Here is a 22,706-nt window from a genome sequence, read left to right on the forward strand (position 1 = left end):
CATACATCACTTAAATGACAGACCAACTCACAATGGGGTTTAGCTAGCACAAGATGAACTACAAAGATTTATCTTTGAAGCTTATTTGGAGATTTAAAAAAAATACATGAGAGAAAATGGGTCTAATTTGGTCGTGTCAGTTTATTGTAAGTGTGAGTTATTATAGAATCATAGAATGAAGCCATTCTGTCCATTGTGTCTCTGCACTCCCACTCCCCTATTTTTATCCCTGTAGCCCTGCAATTTCTTCCTCTTCAGATTGATTTGTATTTCAATCCTCACTGAATTAGTAAACTTCCTGTTGAAACTAAACAAACTCCTTCTTCAGAACCAAATAATAGGAAGATTTTGTTTTTAAACAGCAAGTTGTTGTGATCTGGAATGCACTGCCTGAAAGGGCGGTGGAAGCAGATTCACCAATAACTTTCAATGAAATAACTAATTGCAGGGAAAGGTTTGCAGAGCTACGGAGAAAAGAGCAGAGCAGTGGGACTAATTGGGTAACTCAAAGAGCCAGCACAGTCCCGATGGGCCAAATGGCCTCTTTCTGAGGAGCATCATTCTATGAGTCGCAGTGCTTCCTTTGTTTCTTTCACAATCCACCGAGGTACAATGTGGGTCTTGCTGTTCACTAAGGTCAGAGATGCCCTGTTACCCTTCCTACACCTCGCACATTTCAAGCACAAACACATTTCTGCGCAAAAAGAGCGGGGGAATTAAGTCTCATTAACAACGTGCACTGTGAGATGTCCTACTCCAGCTAAATCCAGCCCGTTATTATTTTCGAAATAGAAGGAGTTTCTCTTGGGTTTGGATAATATTCTGTCAATCCCAGCTTTACTGCCGCTCTTGTGTCAGTGTGGGCGGACACGCTCTGCACTCTACCCATACTCAGTTTTGATCTTACCATCTGGTACAGCCAATTGAGCTTCCCTCTCTCACTAACCCAAAGCATCCAGCGTAACTCTGCTGAACTGGAACATCTGTGTGAACAATTAACATACCCAGTAAAGCAACTGAACCACTATAGACACATAGAAAATAGGAGCAGGGGTGGGTTATCTGGCCCTTTGAGCCTGCTGCACCATTCAATATGATCATGGCAGTTCATCTATCTCAACGCCGTACTCCCGCTGTCTCCCCATACCCCTGATGCCTTTTGGGTCCAGAAATCTATCTATTTCCTTCTTAAATATATTCATCTTGGCTTCCACAGCCTACAGTGGTAGAGAATTCAACAGGTTCACCACCCTCTGAGTGAAGAGATTTCTCCTCATATCAGCCCTCAATGGTCTACCCAATATCCTGAGACTGTGACCTCTTGTTCTAGATTCCCCCCATCCAGAGGAAACATCATCCCTGCATCCAGTCTGTCCAGCCCTGTCAGAATTCTATATGTTTCAATGAGATCCCCTCTCATTCTTCTAAACTCCAGTGAATACAGGCCTAGCCGGCCCAATCTCTCCTCATACAACAATCCTGCTATCCTAAGAATCAGTCTGGTGTACCTTCACTACACTCTCTCTATGGCAAATATATCCTTCCTTAGGTAAGGAGACCAAAACTGCACACAATACTCCAGGTGTGGTCTCACCAAGGCCCTGTACAGCTGCAGTAAGACATCCTTGCTCCTGTACTCAAGTCCTCTCGCAATGAAGGCCAACATACCATTTGCCTTCTTAGCTGCTTGCTGCACCTGCATGCTTGCTTTCAGTGACTGGGGTACAAGGACACCCAGGTCCCTTTGTACATCAACATTTCCCAATCTATCACCATTTAAATAAAACTCTGCCATTCTGTTTTTCCTACCAAAGTGGATAACTTCACACTTATCCACGTTATACTGCGTCTGCCATGTATTTGCCCACTCACTCAAACTGTCTAAATTGCCTTGAGGCCTCTTAACACCCTCCTCACCGCTCACATTCCCACCAAGTTTCGTGTCATCAGCAAACTTGGAAATATTACATTTTGTTCCTGCATCCAAATCATTGATATATATTGTGAATAGCTGGGATCCAAGCACTGATCCCTGCGGTATCCCACTAGTCGCTACTTACCACTTCAAAAGAGACCCATTTATTCCTACTCTCTGTTTCCTGTCTGCTATTCTCAATCCTTGCCAATATATTACCCCCCAATCTCATATGGTTTTAAATATTACACACTAACCTTATATGTGGGACTTTACTAAAAGCTTTCAGAAAATCCAAATACACCACATCCACCAGTTCTCCCTTACCTATTCTGCTAGTTACTTCCTCAAAAAAACTACAGTAAGTTTGTCAAACATGATTTAGCCTACTGGAGTTCTTTTGAGAACACAACTAGCAGGATTATGGTATTTTGGTCTTTCAGCTACAATTCGCAGCCCTTTTCCTGTTCTGGGTTCCAATGTATCCTTCGGCAGCCCAAAGACTTATCGTTAAAAAGTAAAGAAGACCCAAGTAGCCTTATCCTCACCTCCCTACTATAATTAAGTTACTGGCTTGCAATATACTGCTTCACACATGCACACGCATGTGTTAAACCTCTTCCTCTTTCAACATCAGCAGACAACACCAACCATTCTTGCTGCTGCTGAAGATTCTAGAAGGATGAGAATAACTGTTTGATGTTGCAGAGACGGGGTTTAACTTGTGGTGAAATAAAATGCAGAAACTTAATGCAACTGTATACTTGCAAAAGGAATCAGTTTTGCACCCAAATATAGTAAATATATATATATTATATATATATATATAGTACCAAGAAGGTCAGAGCCTGCATAATCTTCTACTTCAATTTCCATGCTTTTAATGCAGGCTTATTTCTGGGGTTGTAATAAGTTATGGTGCACGTGACCTCAAGGGTAAGAATTCAGTGTCGCTGGAATTACTGCACGCTCCCTCAGATTCAGCTTCGAGTTCAGGAGGAAGAGAAGGAGCTCCAGGTTCCCCTGGCCTGGGGAGACTTAATGTCGTAGGCATGGTTTCCACATTGCTCAGTATGACTGCCTTCTCCAGCAAGGACATGGATCGTAAATCTACCGGAGACTGGGTTGGCGAGGCTGATGGCACTGGGCTATATTCTCCTTCAGGATGAAACAGGATGTTTGCCTCTGTCCTCTGAGTATTGGACTCAATGGAAGGAAACACAGATAGGTTGTTTGTTCCGGATATATCTTTGGATGTCTCGCAACTGCTCGAAAAGGTTCCTGCTTCAAGTGAAAGAGAGAAAAAAAAATTGAGAGAGAGAGAGAGAGCTACACAACACTGGATGAATATTGATTTATAATTTAAGTTCTTTAACTAGAAAAGAAGATCCACTGGGAGGAATACAAAATATAATTCTGTGATAAAGCAACAAAGCCACAAAGACTGTGGGGCTGGAATTTTCACTATCGAGCTGGGTAGCTCCTGACTTGGCAGCCCTGCCTCAGTTTCAAAGGCCCCCGTTACACCCAGATTTCATTCTGGGGAGGGTGGGGGCAGGACAGAGTCGGGAGGAATGATTCTGGAGTTTGGAAGATATCAGAGCTCTCTGAGGATTGCAGGGCTGGACGAGGTTACAGAGATACAGAGGGGTTGAGGTGTCGGGAAAACAAGGGTGAGAATTTTGACAGTGAGGCTTTGTAAAGCTGGGAGTTGGCATAGGTCTGTGAGCGTAGAATGATGGGCCATCAGAAGTTAGAATATGGTTTCTCATTCCACTGTCTCTGCTGCTTCCTTCCCTAGCCCAGAATTCTGCCTAGGCACCAAAACAGCTCTTATCAAAGTCACAAGTGACATCCTATGTGACTGTGACAAAGGTAAACGTTCTCTCCTCATCCTTCTTAACCTGTCCGCAGTCTTTGACAAGGTCGGCCGCACCATCCTCCTCCAATGGCTCTCCACTCTCGTCCAGCGGAGTGAAAGAACTGACATTTATGAAGGATAGAGAATGAACCTAGAGAGTCTGGGAGGTAACAAAGGCAGGGGGTGAAGGTTTCAGCAGCAAGTGAGCTCCTGCAGGGTTGGGAACAGCTATGTTATGGAGGTGGATTTAAGGTCTTTGTGATGCAGAGGTCATGAGGTTTGAAGCTCGGCTCAGGGTCTAATAGGCTGCTAAGGGTTGAGAGTGGATTGCTCAGCCCAAGACCTTGGCCAGGGAGCCTGATGAAATTAGTGGCTGGAGAACAGAGTTTGTGATGGAAACCAAAAGTATCAGCTTCAGCCTTTCCCAATGTTTAACTGCAGCAGCTAAGCGGCTCATCCAAATATCAGACACACAGTCCGACAATACAAATTTTGAGGAGGCTCTGAGACAGTTGTTGTGAAGGTAGAACTGGGTATTGTCTTTAGGTGCATTTACTAAGGGGCAGCATGTAGAAATAGGAGGGGCCCCATGATAGATCCTTGGGGGACACCAGGGGTAAATTTGAGGGAGTGGGAAGAGAATCCATGACAGGTAATAAAAAATGGAACCAAGAGAGAGCCATCCAAATTCGCTGGACAAGAGTGGAGAGCCATTGTAGGAGGATGGTGTGGCCGACCTTGTCAAAGACTGCGGACAGGTTAAGTAGGATGAGGGGGGGATAGTTTACCTTTGTCACAGTCACATGGGATGTCACTTGTGACTTTATTAAGAGCTGTTTTGGTGCCTAGGCAGAAACTTGATTGAAGAGGTTCAAATGGATTTGCGCAAAGGATACTTCACGGGCTTGGGAGGTGACAACATGTTGAAGGACTCTGGAGAGGAAAGGGGGGTTGGAGTTGGAGCAGTCATTTACAAGGTCAAGTGAGAGAGGCAGTTCCTGAGGAGACAGAAAATTTTACAATATCAGCCAGCTTGGGGACCAGGGGCAAGAGATGGGTAGTCAGCACTTTAGTGGATCCAGGGATTAAGAGGTGGGTTTCATGGACGAGAAACGCTCAATGAGGGCGCAGGGGGGGAATAGTAGAGAAAGATGTGAATTCCCGGCTCGTTGATTCCGTTTCTCCCTCCACAGGTAAAAGCAAAATACTGCGGATGCTGGAAATCTGAAACAAAAACAGAAAATGCTGGAAAAGCTCAGCAGGTCTGACAGCATCTGAGGATGGAGAAACAGGGTTAATGTTTCGAGTTCATATGACCCTTCTTCAGAGCTACAGAGAAGTAGAAATGTGATGAAATTTAAACAGTTTAAAGGGGGGTGGAGCAGGTGAAGTTGGATAGAAGGCCAGTGATAGGTGGAGGCAAAGGAGAGATTGACAAAGATATCACAACAAAGGGAGTGTTAATGGTAGTGGTGAGGGCTAAAGGAGGTGCTGATAGTGTCATTAAGGTGGGAAAGCAGAGTGTGATAATAGCAGGTCAAGGGTAAGCACTCCGGAAAGAGCAACATGAACAAGTAACAGGTGGCCCTTGTAGGGGTGGGGTAGGGGGAGAGGACAGTGGTGCAGGGGAAAAAGGGATGGCAAATGGGATAAAAAAGAGGGGGGATAAAACAATGAATAAATTAATGAAAATAACAATGGATAAAAATTAAAACAATTTTGAAAAAGGGGATAAAAAAAGAAAAGGGTTGTAGATAGAGGAGAGGGCTCATGGTCTGAAGTTGTTGAACTCGATGTTAAGTCCAGAAGGCTGTAAAGTGCCTAGTCGGAAGATGAGGTGCTGTTCCTCCAGTTTGTGTTGAGCTTCACTGGAACAATGCAGCAGGCCAAGGACGGACATGTGGGCATGAGAGCGGGGGGGGGGGTGTGTTGAAATGGCAAGCGACAGGACCTCTGCCCCCCCTTAAACAGTATAAATTCCATCACATTTCTACTTCTCTGTAGCTGTGAAGAAGGGTCATATGGACTCGAGATGTCAACTCTGCTTCTCTGTCCACAGATGCTGTCAGACCTGCTGAGTTTTTCCAACACTCTCTATTTTTATTTCAGGTTTCCAGCATCTGCAGTATTTTGCTTTTATCCCTCTATTATAATGCTGCTATTCTTCTATATCACTGAAACCGCTGGGTTATACTGTAATGGTCCAGAGATAGTGCTGCAACATCTCCGGCAGTTCCAATTACAGTGAAAATGCAGAGAGGGGTTGAGTTTCTGCTAGTTATATTGGCTGAATCAGCTAAAAGCACAAAGAGAAAGGGAATTTTAAATCTAAGTGAGTTACTGCCATACTGCTCGTGTTTTCCACAGTCTTTTCTGCTGGGTCAAGACTCAAACCTCCCCTAATCATGCCCTGCCCATAAAATTGGACACACGCTCAGGTCAAGATTTCAAACTTCTGCTGAAGGTGCTGATTGGTGAAGGTTTTTCAAATTCCACTCATTTTCCCAGGTGCACAGGTAACCAGTCAGCACGTTTCAAAGTCTTTCCATATCACAAATACCTTTAATTTACAAGGAAATGGACTAATTTACATCAATGACACCATTAAATGGTTCAGTAATTTTCTTGAAAGCTGTTACTAGACCTTAGGTATTAAATCACACTTACAAGCGAAGGGCTTGAAACTGATAAAAATGATTATTTTTGATGTCAAACCCATTTTCAGCTGCATCAATAAAACTGTGTCAGGTTATCACACTCAAAATACACTGAGGAATACCTTTCACAGGAATGGAAAAGCAAGGTTGTGTTTTATTACGTTGCCTGACTGCTCTGGTTCATAGAAGAATTTATGTGTGATTATGCAGAAGAATGTTCAACCTCAGGTCAACCAGGACAATTTCAAGTGCCTTTCGAGTGCATTTTCCCGACTGCAACCGAAGGGATTCTAACTGAGAATTTTCCACCAACTGTGAGCACAGCTGTGGAAGATGAAATGATCAATTTTGGATCTGCCTTAAGGTACGAACCAGACCCAGTAATAGACTCAGGGATGAAAACAGGAATGCAAGAAGAAACCTGTGGTGTCATCTATCTAAAAGGCACAAAATAAAAAGTCATGTTGGATGTGGATGGTGTGCACAATGTGACCCAAAGGTGAAAGATAATGGAGCTTCCATGCTATTTCCAAAGTTTGTAAAACTCTTTTATCTATTTATAGGGCATTTTAAGAGTCAACCACATTGCTGTGGGTCTAAACATGTAGGCCAGACCAGGTAAGGATAACAGATCTCCTTCCCTAAAGGACATTAGTGAACCAGATGGATTTTCACAATAATTGACACTGGTTTCATGGTCATCATCATGACTCTTAATTCCACATTTTTATTGAATTCAAATTTCACCATTTGCCATGACGGGATTCGAACATGGGTCCCCAGAGCATTGCCCTGGGTCTCTGGATTACTAGTCCAGTGACAATACCACTATGCCACCATCTCCCTCTAAATGTTCACACATACTTCGATGAAGTGAGAAAGAACAAAAGATTTTTATTACCTTTCTGGATCAGTTTTTCATTTTTAATCTTCTGCACTTCATCCGTTATTCTCTGGACGAGAAAGTTCTGTGTCCCTTCTCGCCTAATGGAACTGATCAGCGTATCCAGGCCTTTTGGGTTTTCTGTTAGGTGATCGAGTAACTTTCCTGTCTTTCGCCTACTCGATATCTGGTAAGAAATCTCCTCCGTATCTTCCCTGGACAATATCTTTTTAGCTCGTAAGTAATCAAAGTGCCTCTCGGCAATGACTTTATCACATAAGTATGGCCTCAGTTTTTCTAAAGCCTGCAAACAAAAAGATAAAGATGTTAGTGAATACATGCGGTCAGCTCTTAACATGAAACACTGATCCACGACCCCACAAATTTACCACAGCACCTGTCTTTCAATAAAGCTGCTCAGAAGCAACAGTAGCTTCTGGAGAAATCTTCACACAGCACTGTAACAAAACTGCTATGGTTAATGACTTCCTTGAGTTCTCTGTCTCAAGTTCTGGTGATAGACTGTCTACCAATATCCATTGCAAGCCTACCGACTCCCACAGCTACCTTAACTACAGCTCCTCACACCCCACTTCCTGTAAGGACTCCATCCCATTCTCTCAGTTCCTTCACCTCCGTCGCATCTGTTCTGATGATGCTACTTTGAAAAACACTTCCTCTGACATGTCCTCCTTCTTTCTTAACCAAGGTTTTCCACCCACGGTCGTTGACAGGGCCCTCAACCGTGTCCGGCCCATCTCCCGCACATCAGCCCTCACGCCTTCTCCTCCCTCCCAGAAACATGATAGGGTCCCCCTTGTCCTCACTTATCACCCCACCAGCCTCCGCATTCAAAGGATCATCCTCCGCCATTTCCGCCAACTCCAGCATGATGCCACCACCAAACACATCTTCCCTTCACCCTCCCCCCCCCCCGCCGGCGGCATTCCACAGGGATTGTTCCCTCCGGGACACCCTGGTCCACTCCTCCATCACCCCCTACACCTCAACCCCCTCCCATGGCCCTTTCCCATGCAACCGCAGAAGGTGCAACACCTGCCCCTTTACTTAACCCCTCCTCACCATCCAAGGGCCCAAACACTCCTTTTAAGGCTTCACTTGCACTTCCCTCAATTTAGTCTACTGCATTCACTGCTCCCAATGCGATTTCCTCTACGTTGGAGAGACCAAACGCAGACTGGGTGACCGCTTTGCAGAACACCTTCAGTCTGTCTGCAAGCATGACCCAGACCTCCCTGTCTCTTGCCATTTCAACACTCCACCCTGCTCTCATGCCCATATGTCCATCCTTGGCCTGCTGCAATGTTCCAGCGAAGCTCAACATAAACTGGAGGAACAGCACCTCATCTTCCGACTAGGCACTTTACAGCCTTCCGGACTGAATATTGAATTGAACAACTTTAGATCTTGAACTCTCTCCTCCATCCCCACCCCCTTTCCGATCCCTCTTTTTCCAATAATTTATACAGATTTTTCTTTTCCCACCTATTTCCATTATTTTTAAATGTATTTCCATCCATTGTTTTATCTCTACCTTGTAGCCTATTTCGATCCCTTCCCCCCACCCCAACCCCACCAGGGCTAACTGTACCTTGCTTGTCCTGCTTTCTACTCTTAATATCACCCATTAGCACATTCCTTAGCTAATATCACCACCTACAACACCTCTTCATCCTTTTGTCTATGACATCTTCTGGCAATCTCCACCTATCGCTGGCCCTCTATCCAGCTCTACCTGTCCCACCCCCGCTTAAACCAGCTTATATTTCACCTCATTTCTATTTTTCCTTAGTTTTGATGAAGAGTCATACGGACTCGAAACGTTAACTGTGTTCCTCTCTGCAGATGCTGTCAGACCTGCTGAGTTTTTCCAGGTATTTTTGATTTTTTTATGATTAATGACTGTCGTTTTCCTTTATTTTTGAGAAAAGCTATACCCACCCAGCCCCTTGAAAATTAGTCTCTCTCCCTTCTCTCTTTTCCCTAATTTGATCACCAGGGTCGCTCAGGGACCCATCTCTCCTTTCACTTTGTTTCAGGAAAGAGACTGATTTCATCAGCAACTCCCCAAAGCAACTGAGTGCTCAGAATTAAGACAGAGGGTCTCCGACTTTCAGCTCATCCATTTGGGAATCCCCATGCTCGAGGGCTTATTATTGGCTTCAGTCTTTTCTTCCTCCTCCCACCTTGAGGGTTTTAAAAACCCAAGCCTCACACCACTTGAGAGTTTTTCGATAGCCTTGACCTTTTTTTGCTTTCACACCGTCACAATTCAGGATTTTTTGACAGGGATAGACCACAGAGAATTGTATTTTGTAGTAACTGGGGAGAGACCAGAGACTGCAGATGAGTGGGAGAGATTCAGGGATCTAAGATACAAAATCACGAAAAAAACAGAAACTGGTGGACAAGCACAGAACATAATTGAAAAAGCAGATTTAGCCTTATCTCAAGTAAGCTAGATTACCAAGGTCTGGAAAGTACATTACAATCACTTGGAGCTCTGGTTAGATCCCCCATACAGCACTGAGCTCACATCTGGGACCACACCTCAGGAAAGGTATATTGGCTTTGGAGAAGCAAAATTCATCAGAACTATACTGGAGCAATGATGGCTAAATTATGACGGCAGGTTGCCTAGTCTAGACTTGTATGAATGTATGTTACTTCCAGCAAGCGTAAATGTCTACTGTTAGATGTGAATCACATCCAACACTTGGACAGCACTTGCTGAAAAATCCTGAGTGCGCTAATAGTTACACTAACAACCAATTTAAGATAATCAGTTGAGTTTGTAACATGGTTTTACACTTGCTAGAAGCGACATACATTCATACACAGGGACCCATTCTCAGCAAACAAAAGGAATATGCTCAAGCTTTGCATCTTTTTTGAATTACCTGGGAGCTTGGGGAGCCTATAGTTCCCTGTTGCTTTCTCCATGGCAATGGCTCAGCCAGAGTAGACTTGCCAACCAAACAGCACCCTTTTCTCCTGTAGTATAAATTGTTGTGATTGCTTGAAATTTGGCATTCTTGCATTTGTCCTGATGAGTGCAAGGTAAAAACCTTCAGCAAAATGTCTCTCTTTTCAGCAAAATTCATGTTCTGCATTACTAAGTGACTAATCTGCCATTCTTTCTCTCTCATATGTTTATCCAGGTTATTCTTACATGTATCTATGCTACTTCTCTCAACCGCTCCTTGTGGTAGCGAGTTCCACGTTGAAGGGGTTAAATTCATAGGGCTGGTTGCTGTCCATTAGGATTCATGCAGGAACAACAGTAAGTCAGTGTGTTCCACTATTTAAGCTGATCATGTCTGATTTGTACTACTATTCCACTTATGGAAGGAAATCTGCTGTCCTTATCTGGTCTGGCCTACATGTGACTCCAGACCCACAGCAATGTGGTTGACTCTTAAATGCCCTCTGAACAAGGGCAATTAGGGATGGGCAATAAATGCTGGCCTAGCCAGCGACACCCACGTCCCATGAGTGAATAAATAAAATGTACCTACCTTTTCTCCAAATCCCACCAATCTCTGTCTTGAATATTTTAACTGACTCAGCATTCACTGCTATTTGCAGGTAGAGAGTTGCTGATTTCTGCTAGCCTTTCATGAACAGCGATTGCAGATTTCTATGTCCAAATGACTTAGCTCCAGTTTTAAGATTGAGCCCCCTTGCTCTAGATTCTCCCACCAGAGGGAATAGTTTATCTGTATCTCTTCTCTCAAATCCCCTCATCAATCCCCTAAACTCAAAAGAAAAAAGATCCAAACCTACGTAATCTGTCTTCGCTAACTCTTAAACCCTGGTAAAAGGAGAATCTGCACTCTACTCTTAGAAATTGATATCTTTTGCTGCCTACTTAACTTCCACATCTTACAAAGTTGGATACAATAACAACTTGCATTTCTATAGCACCTTCAATGTAGTAAACCATCCCAAAGGTGCTTCACAGGAGTGATTATTAAACATAATTTCACACAAGCCACATAAGGAAGCATTAGGGCAGATGACTGAAAGCTTGGTCAGAGGTTTTAAGGAGTGTTTTAAAGAAGGAGAGAGAGACAAAGAGGTTTAAGGAGGGAATTCGGGTGCTTAGGACCTTAGCAGTTGAAGGCACAGCCGCCAATGGTGGAGCGATGCTGGCTGACCTGCTGAGTACTTCCAGTATCTTCTGTTTTTATTTCAGATTTCCAGCATTTTGCTTTTATGGAGCTTTGAAAATTGGGGCTGTGCGAGAGATGCGAATTGGAGGAGTGCTGCCTGGAAGAGGTTACAGAGATAGTGAGGGGTGAGGCTGTCGAGGAATTTGGCCTCATCTGAATCTAAAAAAAATCCCAACCGTCACTGCATTAAGCAAGAACGAAGATGAGTGAAACTTAGATAACAATCAGAAACTAATCCCATCAGGAGTTCATCATCAGGCAAGGAAATGCTTGTATTTGAGACAAAGGGGAAAGCAGAACTGGATGAATATGAATAGATGGCCACTGATCACATTAACCATCTGGGCTGTGTGTGAAATATCTCATGCCCATCTGATATGCCAAAAGGAAACAAAAAAGTTAAACAGATAAAGCAGGGAGCAGACATGCTGCCTGGCAAGGAAGATGGAAACCACAATAACTTCAGTGGCTCGAGGCTGGTTCACATGACTGATCGAAAGGGGCAGAATATCACAGATAAAGCAGCTTCCAGTGTATAAGCACCAGCAAAGGACATTATGCTGAGGTTGAATCACTGCCAGTACAAATCCCTGTCCAATTGTAACAAGGCTTCCAAGCCCCTTGCAATAAAAGCCAACAGGCTATTTGCCTTCCTAATGATGCTGTCTGTATCTGCATGCTAACTTTCTGCGTTCCTTGTATGATCACACCCAAATCGCTCTGAACATCAACACGTACAAATTTCACATAGAACCATAGAAAAGTTACAGCACACAAGGAGGCCATTTGGCCCATCTTGTCCATGCCAGCCTGAGGACACCCAGGTGCCCTTTCTAATCCCACCTTCCTGCACCCAGCCCGTAGCCCTGCAGCTTACAGCACTTTAGGTGCAGATCCAGATACTTTTTAAAAGAGTTTAAAGTTTCTGCCTCTACCACCAACTTGGGCAGCGAATTCCAGACACCCACTACCCTCTGTGTAAAAAAGTTCTTCCTCATGTCCCCCCTACACCTTCTGCAACTTATCTTGAATCTATGTCCCCTGGTTCTAGAATTCTCCACTAAGGGAAACAATTTTATTCTGTCCACTCTATCTATTCCCCTCATAATTTTGTACACTTCAATCAAGTCACCTCTCAGCCTTCTTTGTTCTAAGGAAAATAACCGCAACCTATCCAATCTCTCCTCGTAGCTACACTTTTCTAACCCTGGCAACATTCTTGTAAACCTCCTCTGCACTCTCTCCAGAGCTATTACATCCTTCCTGTAATGTGGTGACCAGAAAACTCCAGTTGTGGCCTCACCAGTGTTTTATACAATTCCAACATTATATCCTTACTTTTATATTCAATACCTCTGCCAATGAAGGAGAGCATTCCATATGCCTTCTTTACAAACTTGTCTACTTGAACTGCTGCCTTCAGGAACCTGTGTACTTGTATGCCAAGATCTCTCACTTCATCTACCCCTCTTAGCATATTCCCATTTATTGTGTAATCCCTGTAACTGTTTGACCTCCCTAAATGTATGACCTCACACTTCTCCATGTTAAAATCCATCTGCCACTTTATCGCCCACTCCACCAACCCATCTATATCGTTTTGGAGATTATGGCTACCCTCTACACTATCCACTACTCATCTTATAAAAAATATTCTGCTTTTCTATTCTTAAGGCCAAAGTGAATAACTTCACAATTCCCTACATTATATACTCCATCTGCCATTATATTGCCCACTGCCTTAACCTGTCTATGCTCTTAACAGTCTCTTTGTGTCCTCCCCACAGCTTACCTTCCACCCAGCTGAGCATCATCAGCAAACTTTGATACATTATTCTCTGTCTCTTCATCTAAATCATTAATATATATTCCCATAATATCGAAGCAAGAACGAACACAGACCTGAGGCAGATAGTACAGTCCAGTCCAGTTGTTCAGTTGTTAGCATATGCACCTGTGAATCACAAGGTTCCAGGTTCAAGTCCCACTCCAGGACTTGGACACAAAAATCAAAGCTGACACTCTTGTGTGATACTGAGAGCACTGCACTGTCGGAAGATCAGTCTTTCGGATGAGATGTTAAACCGAGGCCCCAATTGCCTGCTCAGGTGATGAGCATTATTTTGAAGAACAGCAGGGGAGTTATCCCAGATGTCCTGGTCAATATTTTTCCCTTGATCAATATTGCAAAGAAAACCAGATTATCTGTTTGTGGGATCTTGCTGTGTGCAATTTGGCGGCCGTGTTTGCTACGTTACAACAGTTGCTACACTTCAAAAAAATAAAGTACTTCATTGGCTGTAAAACGCTTTTCTGATATAAAAATGCAAGGGGCGAGTGTCCTGACATCATGGCGCACTCGTGTGATATTTCGCTCGGTGGGTGCATGCGAGAGTTGGCAGTGCACCCGCCGACAATTGAGAGCCCTAGTAAGGCCGTTAAAGTAGCAATTGATGGTAATTTTTCACTGCCCGTCCAACATTACAGTCGGGCAAGTTAGTCAGGTGGCCTTTGCCTTTTTAAGGAAACCTCATCCAAGGACGGGATGAGGTTTCCGAGATTAAATTTTTTAAAAAAGGATTGAAACGTTTGGACAGAATTTTCAGCGTCTGTATGTTGAGGTGACTCATTCTGATGCATGGGCATTTCTCCCGGATTGTAAAACTCCGTTTTAATTGATTTTTAAAATTGATCAGCTCTCCGAGGCAGCTCTCTGCCTTCAGGGTGCTTTCATTGCCCGTTCCCTGCGCCGACTTCAGGGCTTACCCTGCTCCTGCCCCCACCCTGGCAGTGCTGAGCCTTCCAGCGCGCCTTTCACGCTGGCAAGCCGCTAACTGGCCAGCCAGCATGAAATCGGGGTTGGCAGCCCGTTCCCCAGCCGCTCCTGGACCTGCCAATTGCGGCCGCCCGCCACCCTGAAAATTCTACCCCAAGTCCCTTTTTCCTTTTACCCACTTAGACCCTGGCAGAATATTTCGACATCGCAGAATTGATTCTGTGACCTGGGGTGTATTCAGTGTTGGGTCTACCTCAGCCTTGAATATATTTAACGACAGAGCACCCACAACTCTCTGGGGTAGAGTGTTCCAAAGATCCGCAAGCCTCTGAGTGACGTCATTATTTCTCCTCACCTCAGTCCGAAGTGATTGGCTCCTTATCCCGAGAAAGTGGTCCCGTATTCTAGATTCCCCGACCAGTGGAAACTGGGGTCTGACCAAGAGCCTATAAAAGATCAAAACAAAAACAAAAATACCTGGAAAAACTCAGCAGGTCTGGCAGCATCTGCCAGACCTGCTGAGTTTTCCAGGTATTTTTGTTTTTGTTTTGGATTTCCAGCGTCCGCAGTTTTTTGCTTTTACCTATAAAAGATCACTTCCTCACTTCTGTTTTCAAACCTCCTTGAGATTAAGGCCAACATTCTATTAGCCTTTAGGATTATTTTAGTAGGTTTTTTGAAATTGGTTTACTGGATGCCCAAGTCCCTTTCTCTCCCAAGCTCCTCATCTTTCACCATGAAGAATAGTTTCCCCATCTATCTTTCTCAGATACAAAGTGGATCAGCGCACATTCCATCTGCCAGCATTTTGTCCGCTCACTTAGTCTATTCCCTTTAACTCCCTGATCCCATTTACACAACTTGCTACGCTTTCTAACTCAGTGTCATCTACCAACTTCAATAGACAAGCCTCTCTTAAACTTCATATAAAACATACACATTTTACAAGACAATCTACATACACAAATAGCTAATAAGCTAAGGTCCCAGTACAGATCCCTGGCAATCACCACTTGTCACGTCCCACCAGTCAGTGAATGCTTGTTATTTTATTTCTCCTCCTAATCCATGCCATGTCAACAATGGGGGAGGACAGTGGCATAGTGGTAATGTCACTGGACTAGTAATGTAGAGGCCCAGGCTGATGCTCCGGGGACATGGGTTGAAATGGCACCATGACAGCTGGTGGAATTCAAATTCAATTAATAAATCTCTAGTCTAGATAATGGTGACCATGAAACTATCGTTGATTGTCATAAAAGCCCACCTGGTTCACTAATGTCCTTTAGAGAAGGAAATCTGACATCCCTACTCTGGTCTGGCCTATATGTGACTCCAGACCCACAGCAATGCGGCTGTCTCTTAACTGCCCTTTGAAATGGCCTAGCAAGCCACTCAGTTCAAGGGCAATTAGGGATGGGTAACAAATACTGGCCTTGCCAGTGATGCCCACATCCCATGAAAAAAATAAAAAATAAAAAAAAGGTTAGTTCCAATTCTGGGCATTTTCCCTTTACTTAATAATCCCTTGCTTGGAACCAAGCAGGCATTGCCCTAACCACCATTCCTTTTTAAGAATTCAAAACTATCCTGATGCTTTGGTGAGCTCCCACTTCTCTAAGTGCTCAGTTATCTGCCCCTTAATGCTTGCCACAATTGTAGTCATCTGGTTACTCCCTCTGCACTTAACTAATCAAGTGACTAATCAAGGGAAAAATGTCAGAATCTAGAGCGTTTTTAAAAAATAATGAGCAAACCTACACCAATTTCTTTTAATAGCCTGAAACTGAAATCATAAGATGCCGAGACTTATTTATTTTAAGCCTCATTACTTACACTATTACCATTAAAAAAAACTTCTATTAGATCCACCAAGTTGATCCACCAATTTATTTTTTTGGAAAAAAGACATTTTATCGAAGCTTTTAGTCTTGCACTCATCAGGACAATCGCAAGAATACCAATGTCAGGAGAAGCAACAACTTTATACTGTATGAGAAGAGGGTGCTGATTGGTTGGCAAGTGGACCCTGATTGGTAGAGGCATTGCCATGGAGAATGCACCAGGTAATGGTGACTGACAGTTAACTGCCAAGCATTGTTTGAAATTGAAGTTGTTTCTTCCCCATTACTGCTCATTATAATTTCATGTCCGCCCATCCTTAATGGGTCCATATTCCCCTTTACCATTCTCACTTAGTATGTCGCTTTGTCTTTTAATACCTCTCTCTCCATGCATTGGGTTTTCATGTTTCCCTGCATTTGTACAAGCCATTTTCTTAAACTGTCTCCTATTTTTGACCATACGAACACATGAATTAGGAGGAGTCGGCCATTCAGCCCCTTGAGTCTACCCTGCCATTCCGATGGCTGATCCAATTGTGGCCTTAACTCACATTGCTGCCTACTCCTTTGTTAACCAAGAATCTATCTACCTTTGCCTTAAAAATATCCATTGGCCCTTCCTCCACCTCTCTCTGGGGAAGAGATTTCCACAGACTCAAATCCTCGGAAAGAAACAAATTCTCCTCATCTCTGTTGTAAATGGGGGACACCCCTTATTTTTAAACTGTGTCCCCTAGTTCTGGTTTCTCCCACACAGGGAAACCACTGTCAAAGTGTAATGATCAATGGATGATTTTGCGAATGGAAAGTGGTTTCCAGTGGCATTCCACAGGGCTCAGTGTTGGGTCCCTTGCTGTTTGTGGCATATATTAATGAATTGGACTTAAATGTTGAAGGCATGGTTGGGAAATTTGCAGATGACCCCAAAAATCGGCCTTGCAGTTGACAGTGAAGACGATAGCTGTGGACTCCAGAATGATAGCAATGGTTTGGTTGAGTGGGCAGAAAAGTGGCAAATGGAATTCAGTCTGGAGAAGTGTGAGGTAATGCCTTTTGGGAGGGCAAACAAAGCTAGGAAATACAGAATAAACGGGAGGATACTGAAGGGGTAAAGGAAGTGAGAAACCTTGGAGTGCATGTCCACAGGTCCCTGAAGATGGCGGGACAGGTAGATAAGGTGGTAAAGGAGACAAATGGAATGATTTCCCTTTTTTTCATTCAGAATCACAGAATCACAGAAGGAGGCCATTTGGCCCATCATGTCTGCACTGGCTCTCTGAGCATTTTAACCTAGTGCCAATCTCCTGCCTTTTCCCCGTAACCCTGCACATCATTTAAATAGAAACAATCACCCAATGCCCTCTTGAATGCCTCAATTGAACCCGCCTCCACCACATTTCCAGGCAGTGCATTCCAGACCCTAACTACTTGCTGTGTGCAAAGCTTTCTCTCATATCACATTTGTTTTTTTTTTGCAAAACACTTTAAAATTGTGCCCTCTGGTTCTTGATCCATTTATGAGTGGGAACAGTTTCTCCCTATCTACTCTGTCCAGGCCCCTCATTATTTTGAAAACTTCTATCAAGTTTCCTCTCAGCCTTCTCCTCTCCAAGGAGAACAGTTCCAACCTCTCCAATCTATCCTCACAGCTGAAGTTTCTCATCCCTGGAGCCATTCTCGTAAACCTCTTCTGCACTGTCTCCAATACGTTCACATCCTTCCTATAGTGTTGCACCCAGAACTGTACACAATACTCCAGCTCAGATCTAACCAGTGTCTTATATAAGTTCATCATAACCTCCCTGCTGTTGTACTCTATGCCGCTATTAATGAAGCCTAGAATACTGTATGCTTTAGAAACAACTCTCTCTACCTGTCCTGCTACCTTTAATGACTTATGTACACATACACCCAGGTCTCTCTGCTCCTGCATACCCTTTAGAATAGTATCCTTTACTTTATACTGTTTCTCCATGTTCTTTGTACCAAAGTGTATGACCTCACACTTCCCCGCATTGAACTTCATCTGCCACCTATCTGTCCACTCCACCAATGTGTCAAGGTCCTTTTGAAATTCTATACTGTCCTCCTCACAGCTTACAAGTCTCCCAGGTTTTGTGTCATCTACAAATTTTGAAATTATCCCCTGCACACCAAGATTGAGATCATTTATATATATCAGGGAGAGAAAAGTTCCCAATATCGATGCCTGGAGAACTCCACTACAAACCTCCTTCCAGCCCAAAAGATACCCATTACCCTCTGTTTCCAATCCCTCAGCCAATTTTGTGTCACGGGATGTGGGCAACACTGGCAAGGCCAACATTTATTGCCCATTCCTAATTGTCCTTAAGGTGCTGGTGGGTGGTCTTCTTGAACCGCTGCAGTCCATTGGATGAGGCGCAGAATACAAAAGCAGGGACGTAATGCCAGAACTGTATTAAAATGCTGGCTAAGTCACAGCTGGAATTTTGTGTACAGTTCTGGTCACCACATTACAGGAAGGACATAATTTCTCTGGAGAGAAAGTGCAGAGGAGATTTACAAGAACGTTGCCAGGGCTGGAAAATTGCAGCTATGAGGAAAGATTGGATAGGCTAGGGTTGTTTTCCTTAGAACAGAGGAGACTGAGGGGTGAATTAAGTGAGGTTCACAAAATTATGAGGGACCTAGACAGGATAGACAGGAAAGACTGGTTTCCCCTAAGGGAGGGGTCAATTACCAGGGGGCATAGATTTAAGGTAATTGGTAGAAGGATTAGAAGGGATGCTGGGAAAATCTTTCTCACCCAGAGGATGGTAGGTGTCTGGAATTCACTGCCTGGATTGGTGGATGAGGCAGAAACCCCCATCTCATTTAAAAAGGGACTTGGTCCTACACCTGAGGTGCTGTATCCTCGAGGCTACGGCCCAGGTACTGGAAAGTGGGATTAGGACGGGCGGCCGGTTTTTTCAGCTGATTCAAACACGATGGGCTGAATGGCCTCTTTCTGTGCCGTAACTTTTCTGTGGTTCTTTGGTTGACCTAGCTTCACAAGTGAAGTTTTTGTCTTCTAAGGGCATGTACCAGTATTGTTTTAAACCAAATAATGCCTCGAACACTTCTCACTTTTTGCCTGTAAGTTTACCCATTAACAGCTCTATCCGCTTTTCGGGGGATTTCTAATCCTCACTTACATTTAAAACCTCCCTCTCAAGCTTCATACTGTGGCCATCATTCAAAAGACACAGTTATGATGGGCTGAATGGCCTCTTTCTGTGCTATAAATTTTCCATGTTTCCTAAGATGTTCTTTTACCATCAGATTGTTAAAGAAATTCAGGTGCATTACTAGTCATTAAATCTAATAAGGCTTGTTTCTTTGTTGGTTCCAATATGTAATGGACCAGATTTTGATGCAATAACATCCGTGTGTGAACAACTCTCACCGTTACAAATGTGAAAATCCGTCACTTATGACGGGAAAGCTATTCCATGAATCACAAATTGCCACAAGTTGCTGGACAGCTTGAAAATGGCAGTTCACCCTTAATCTTGCAATGAGTTGTAACACTGCTGCATTTGCCCACTAATTCTCCATTAAACCTGCCACAATAAACCAGATCTAGCAATTAGCAGCACAAGTATCCTTCAATGATGCTGTAATTGTTAACAACATTCCAGAAAATAAACAATGGAACGTTGTTGTTTTTCCAAAGGGAATGGAATATAAAGGGAGGGGTGTGTTGCTGCAGTTGGTGAAGCCACATCTGGAGTATTGGACGTGCACAGTTTTGGATTCCTTATGTAAGAAAGGATATAATTGTATGAGAAGCAGCACAGAGAAGGTTCACTCGACTGATTCCTGGGATGGGGAGGTTATTTTATGAGGAAAGGTTGGACATGTTGGGCCTGTATCCACAGGAGTTTAGAGGAATGAGAGCTGATCTTATTGAAACATAAAAGATCATGAGGGGACTTGACAGTGTGGATTCTGCAAGGATGTTTCCCCTTGTGGGAGAGACTAGAACTAGGGGGCTCAGTTTAAAAATAATGGGGTCTCCCATTTAAGACAGTGATGAGGAGATTTTTTTTTCTCTCAGAGGGTTGAGTGTCTTTGGAACTTTCTTCTCCAGGGAGTGGTAGAGGAAGGTTCATTGAATATTTTAAGGCAGAGGTAGTTGGTTCCTTCGTTAGTCAAAATCTAAGGGTATAGTGGTTAGGCAGGAAAGTGGAGTTGAGGCCACAATCAGATCAGCCATGATCTTATTAAATGGTGGAGCAGGCTCAAAGGGCCAAACTGCCTACTCCTGCTCCTAATTCATATGTATGTATGTAATTACAAGTGTGGACTCTCATTCTTTCAGCTTACAAATTGTTTTAGATTTCAAAGATGTCAAATTCAAACGAAGAATCTTTACTTAAGAAAAAACCATTCTTTTTCCCTCCTCTTATTTAATCCAATCTTTCTTTCTTTCCCTTCTGATTGCTGTACCTAATCATAGAAATGTTATAGCACAAAAAGGGGCTACTTGGCCTATCACATCCATGCTTGCTCTCTGTAGGAGCAATTTACCTTCTGCCACTCCTCCACCTTCTCCCTGTAACCCTGCACATTCTTCCTTTTCAGATAATAATCCAATTCCCCCTTGAATGTTTGATTGAACCCCCTCCACCACACTCTCAGGCAATGCATTCCAGGTCATGACAATTTTGGCATTATTATCCACCTCCAATTGCCCTCAAAACAACGGTGTTGTTTGCACGGCCATTTCAGAGGGCTGTTAAGAGTCAACCATGTCATATGTAAGCCAGACCAGGTAAGGCCAGCAGATTTCCTTCCCTAAAGGACATTAGTGAACCAGATGGGTTTTTACAACAGTAAAATGGTAGTTACACAGTCACCATAATTGAAATGACCTTTTTAATTCCAAATATTGTTTAATTAATTGAATTTAAATAATTTAAATAGTGAGGTTTGGACTCAAATCTCCAGACCTTTAGTCCAGGCCTCAGGATTAATACTTCAGTAACATAACTACTATGATACCCTACCCTTACCTTATTGATCTAGCTTTTGATCATCTATTCCAATATCTCATGTGGCTTGGTGCCATAATTTCATAGAATTGTAGAATGATTATAACACAGAAGCCATTTGGCCCATCGTGCTCTGTGAAAGTGGTTCACCTAATTCCCTTCCTTTTCCTGTAACCCTGGAAAGCATTTCTCTTCAGATAATTACTCAATTCCCCTTTGAACCACAATTGAATCTGCCTCGACCACACTCTCAGGCAGTGCATTCCAGAGCCTAAACACTTGCTGTGTAAAGTAGTTTTCCCTCATGTCACCGTTGGTTGTTTTGCCAAGTGCCTTAAATGGGTGTCCTCTCACTCTCGATCCAGTGGGGACAGTTTCTGCCCATCTACCCAGCCCAGAGCCCACATGATTTTGAAAACCTCTAGCAAATCTCCTCATGATCTTCTTATCTTGAAAGAGAACAGTCCCAACTTCTCCCATATTTCTATGTGATTAAATATACTCATCCCAGGGACCATTCTCATGAATCTTTTCTGCACAGTCTCTAAAGTCTTCGCATCTCCCTTAAAGCATGGTGCCCAGGACTGTGTGCAATCTCCCAACTGAGGCTGAATTAGTGTCTTATACAAATTTAACTTCACTTCCTTACTTTGGTACTCTCTGCCTCTATTTATAAAGCTCAGGATACTGTATATTTTATTAACCACTTTCTCAACCTGTCCTGCCACCTTCAGTGATTTATACACATATACCCCCAGGTCCCTCTGCTCCTACACCCCCTTTAAAATTGTACCCTTCGTTTTACATTGTCCCTCCTTTCACACGTCCCTGCTTTAAATATCATCCGTCACTTATCGGCCCATTTGTCTATATCCTTTTCACGTCTATCAATATTCTCCTCACAGCTCACAATACTCCCAAGTTTTGTTTGATAATCTCTCCTGTGAAACACCTTAAGATGTCATATGACCCTAAAGGTGCAACAAAAAAAGCAAGGTTTTCTTGCCATTTCTGAGAGCATTTGCCATGAATGAAGTGTAAAGGTATCTATGGGAGATTTGAACTCTTAACAGAGATGTTAAACATAACGTAATAGACAGGAAACCCCAGCACATCATGTTAATTACCTCTATTAACATAGCAAACTTGCACTGCTTATTTGGGCAATGTAATTTTGCGATATGAGCCACACCTTCAGCTATAAACTCCAACCACCATATGGTGTTTCAGAAACCACAGTATCTATATCTGAAACACAGAGGAATTTTCTTAGCCCTGACTACCTGCAGGTGGAATCCCAGGAAATCCACAACATTCCCACCCAGACTGATTCAGCGATGTTGTTTGAGGGCTAAATATTAGTCAGGTCATCGGGGGAAACGCCCCTCTTTCTGTTCAAAGTGATCTTCCATTCCCACCTGAGAAGACAGATGGAGATGGTTTAATATCTCTCCCAAAGGATAACACCTCACTGCATTGCTCCCTTAGTGCTGGCCCACTGACAGAGCAGCGCGGCCCTCCCCCGGCGATCAGCCCACCGACAGAGCAGCGCGGCC

At 43.5% G+C, this 22,706-nt stretch overlaps 1 protein-coding gene across 2 annotated transcripts in view; it reads right to left on the reverse strand.

Annotated features, from left to right (window-relative positions):
- Positions 1-1,949: 1,949 nt before the first annotated feature.
- The window catches only part of bcl10 (BCL10 immune signaling adaptor), a 38,158-nt gene continuing 17,401 nt past the window's right edge, over positions 1,950-22,706 (reverse strand). Inside the window, exons 2-3 of one of the 2 annotated variants that reach the window (XM_041207976.1) lie at positions 7,335-7,620; positions 1,950-3,196 (exon numbers count right to left, since the gene is read on the reverse strand). In XM_041207976.1, the coding sequence (XP_041063910.1) occupies positions 2,829-3,196; positions 7,335-7,620 (654 nt within the window). In that variant the 3' untranslated portion in view covers positions 1,950-2,828. Of the gene's footprint in view, positions 3,200-7,334; positions 7,621-22,706 lie in introns of both variants that reach the window. The other variant, XM_041207975.1, reaches the window with a different exon arrangement.

This window comes from Carcharodon carcharias, chromosome 16 (genome assembly GCF_017639515.1).
Source record: "Carcharodon carcharias isolate sCarCar2 chromosome 16, sCarCar2.pri, whole genome shotgun sequence".
Taxonomy (NCBI): domain Eukaryota; kingdom Metazoa; phylum Chordata; class Chondrichthyes; order Lamniformes; family Lamnidae; genus Carcharodon; species Carcharodon carcharias.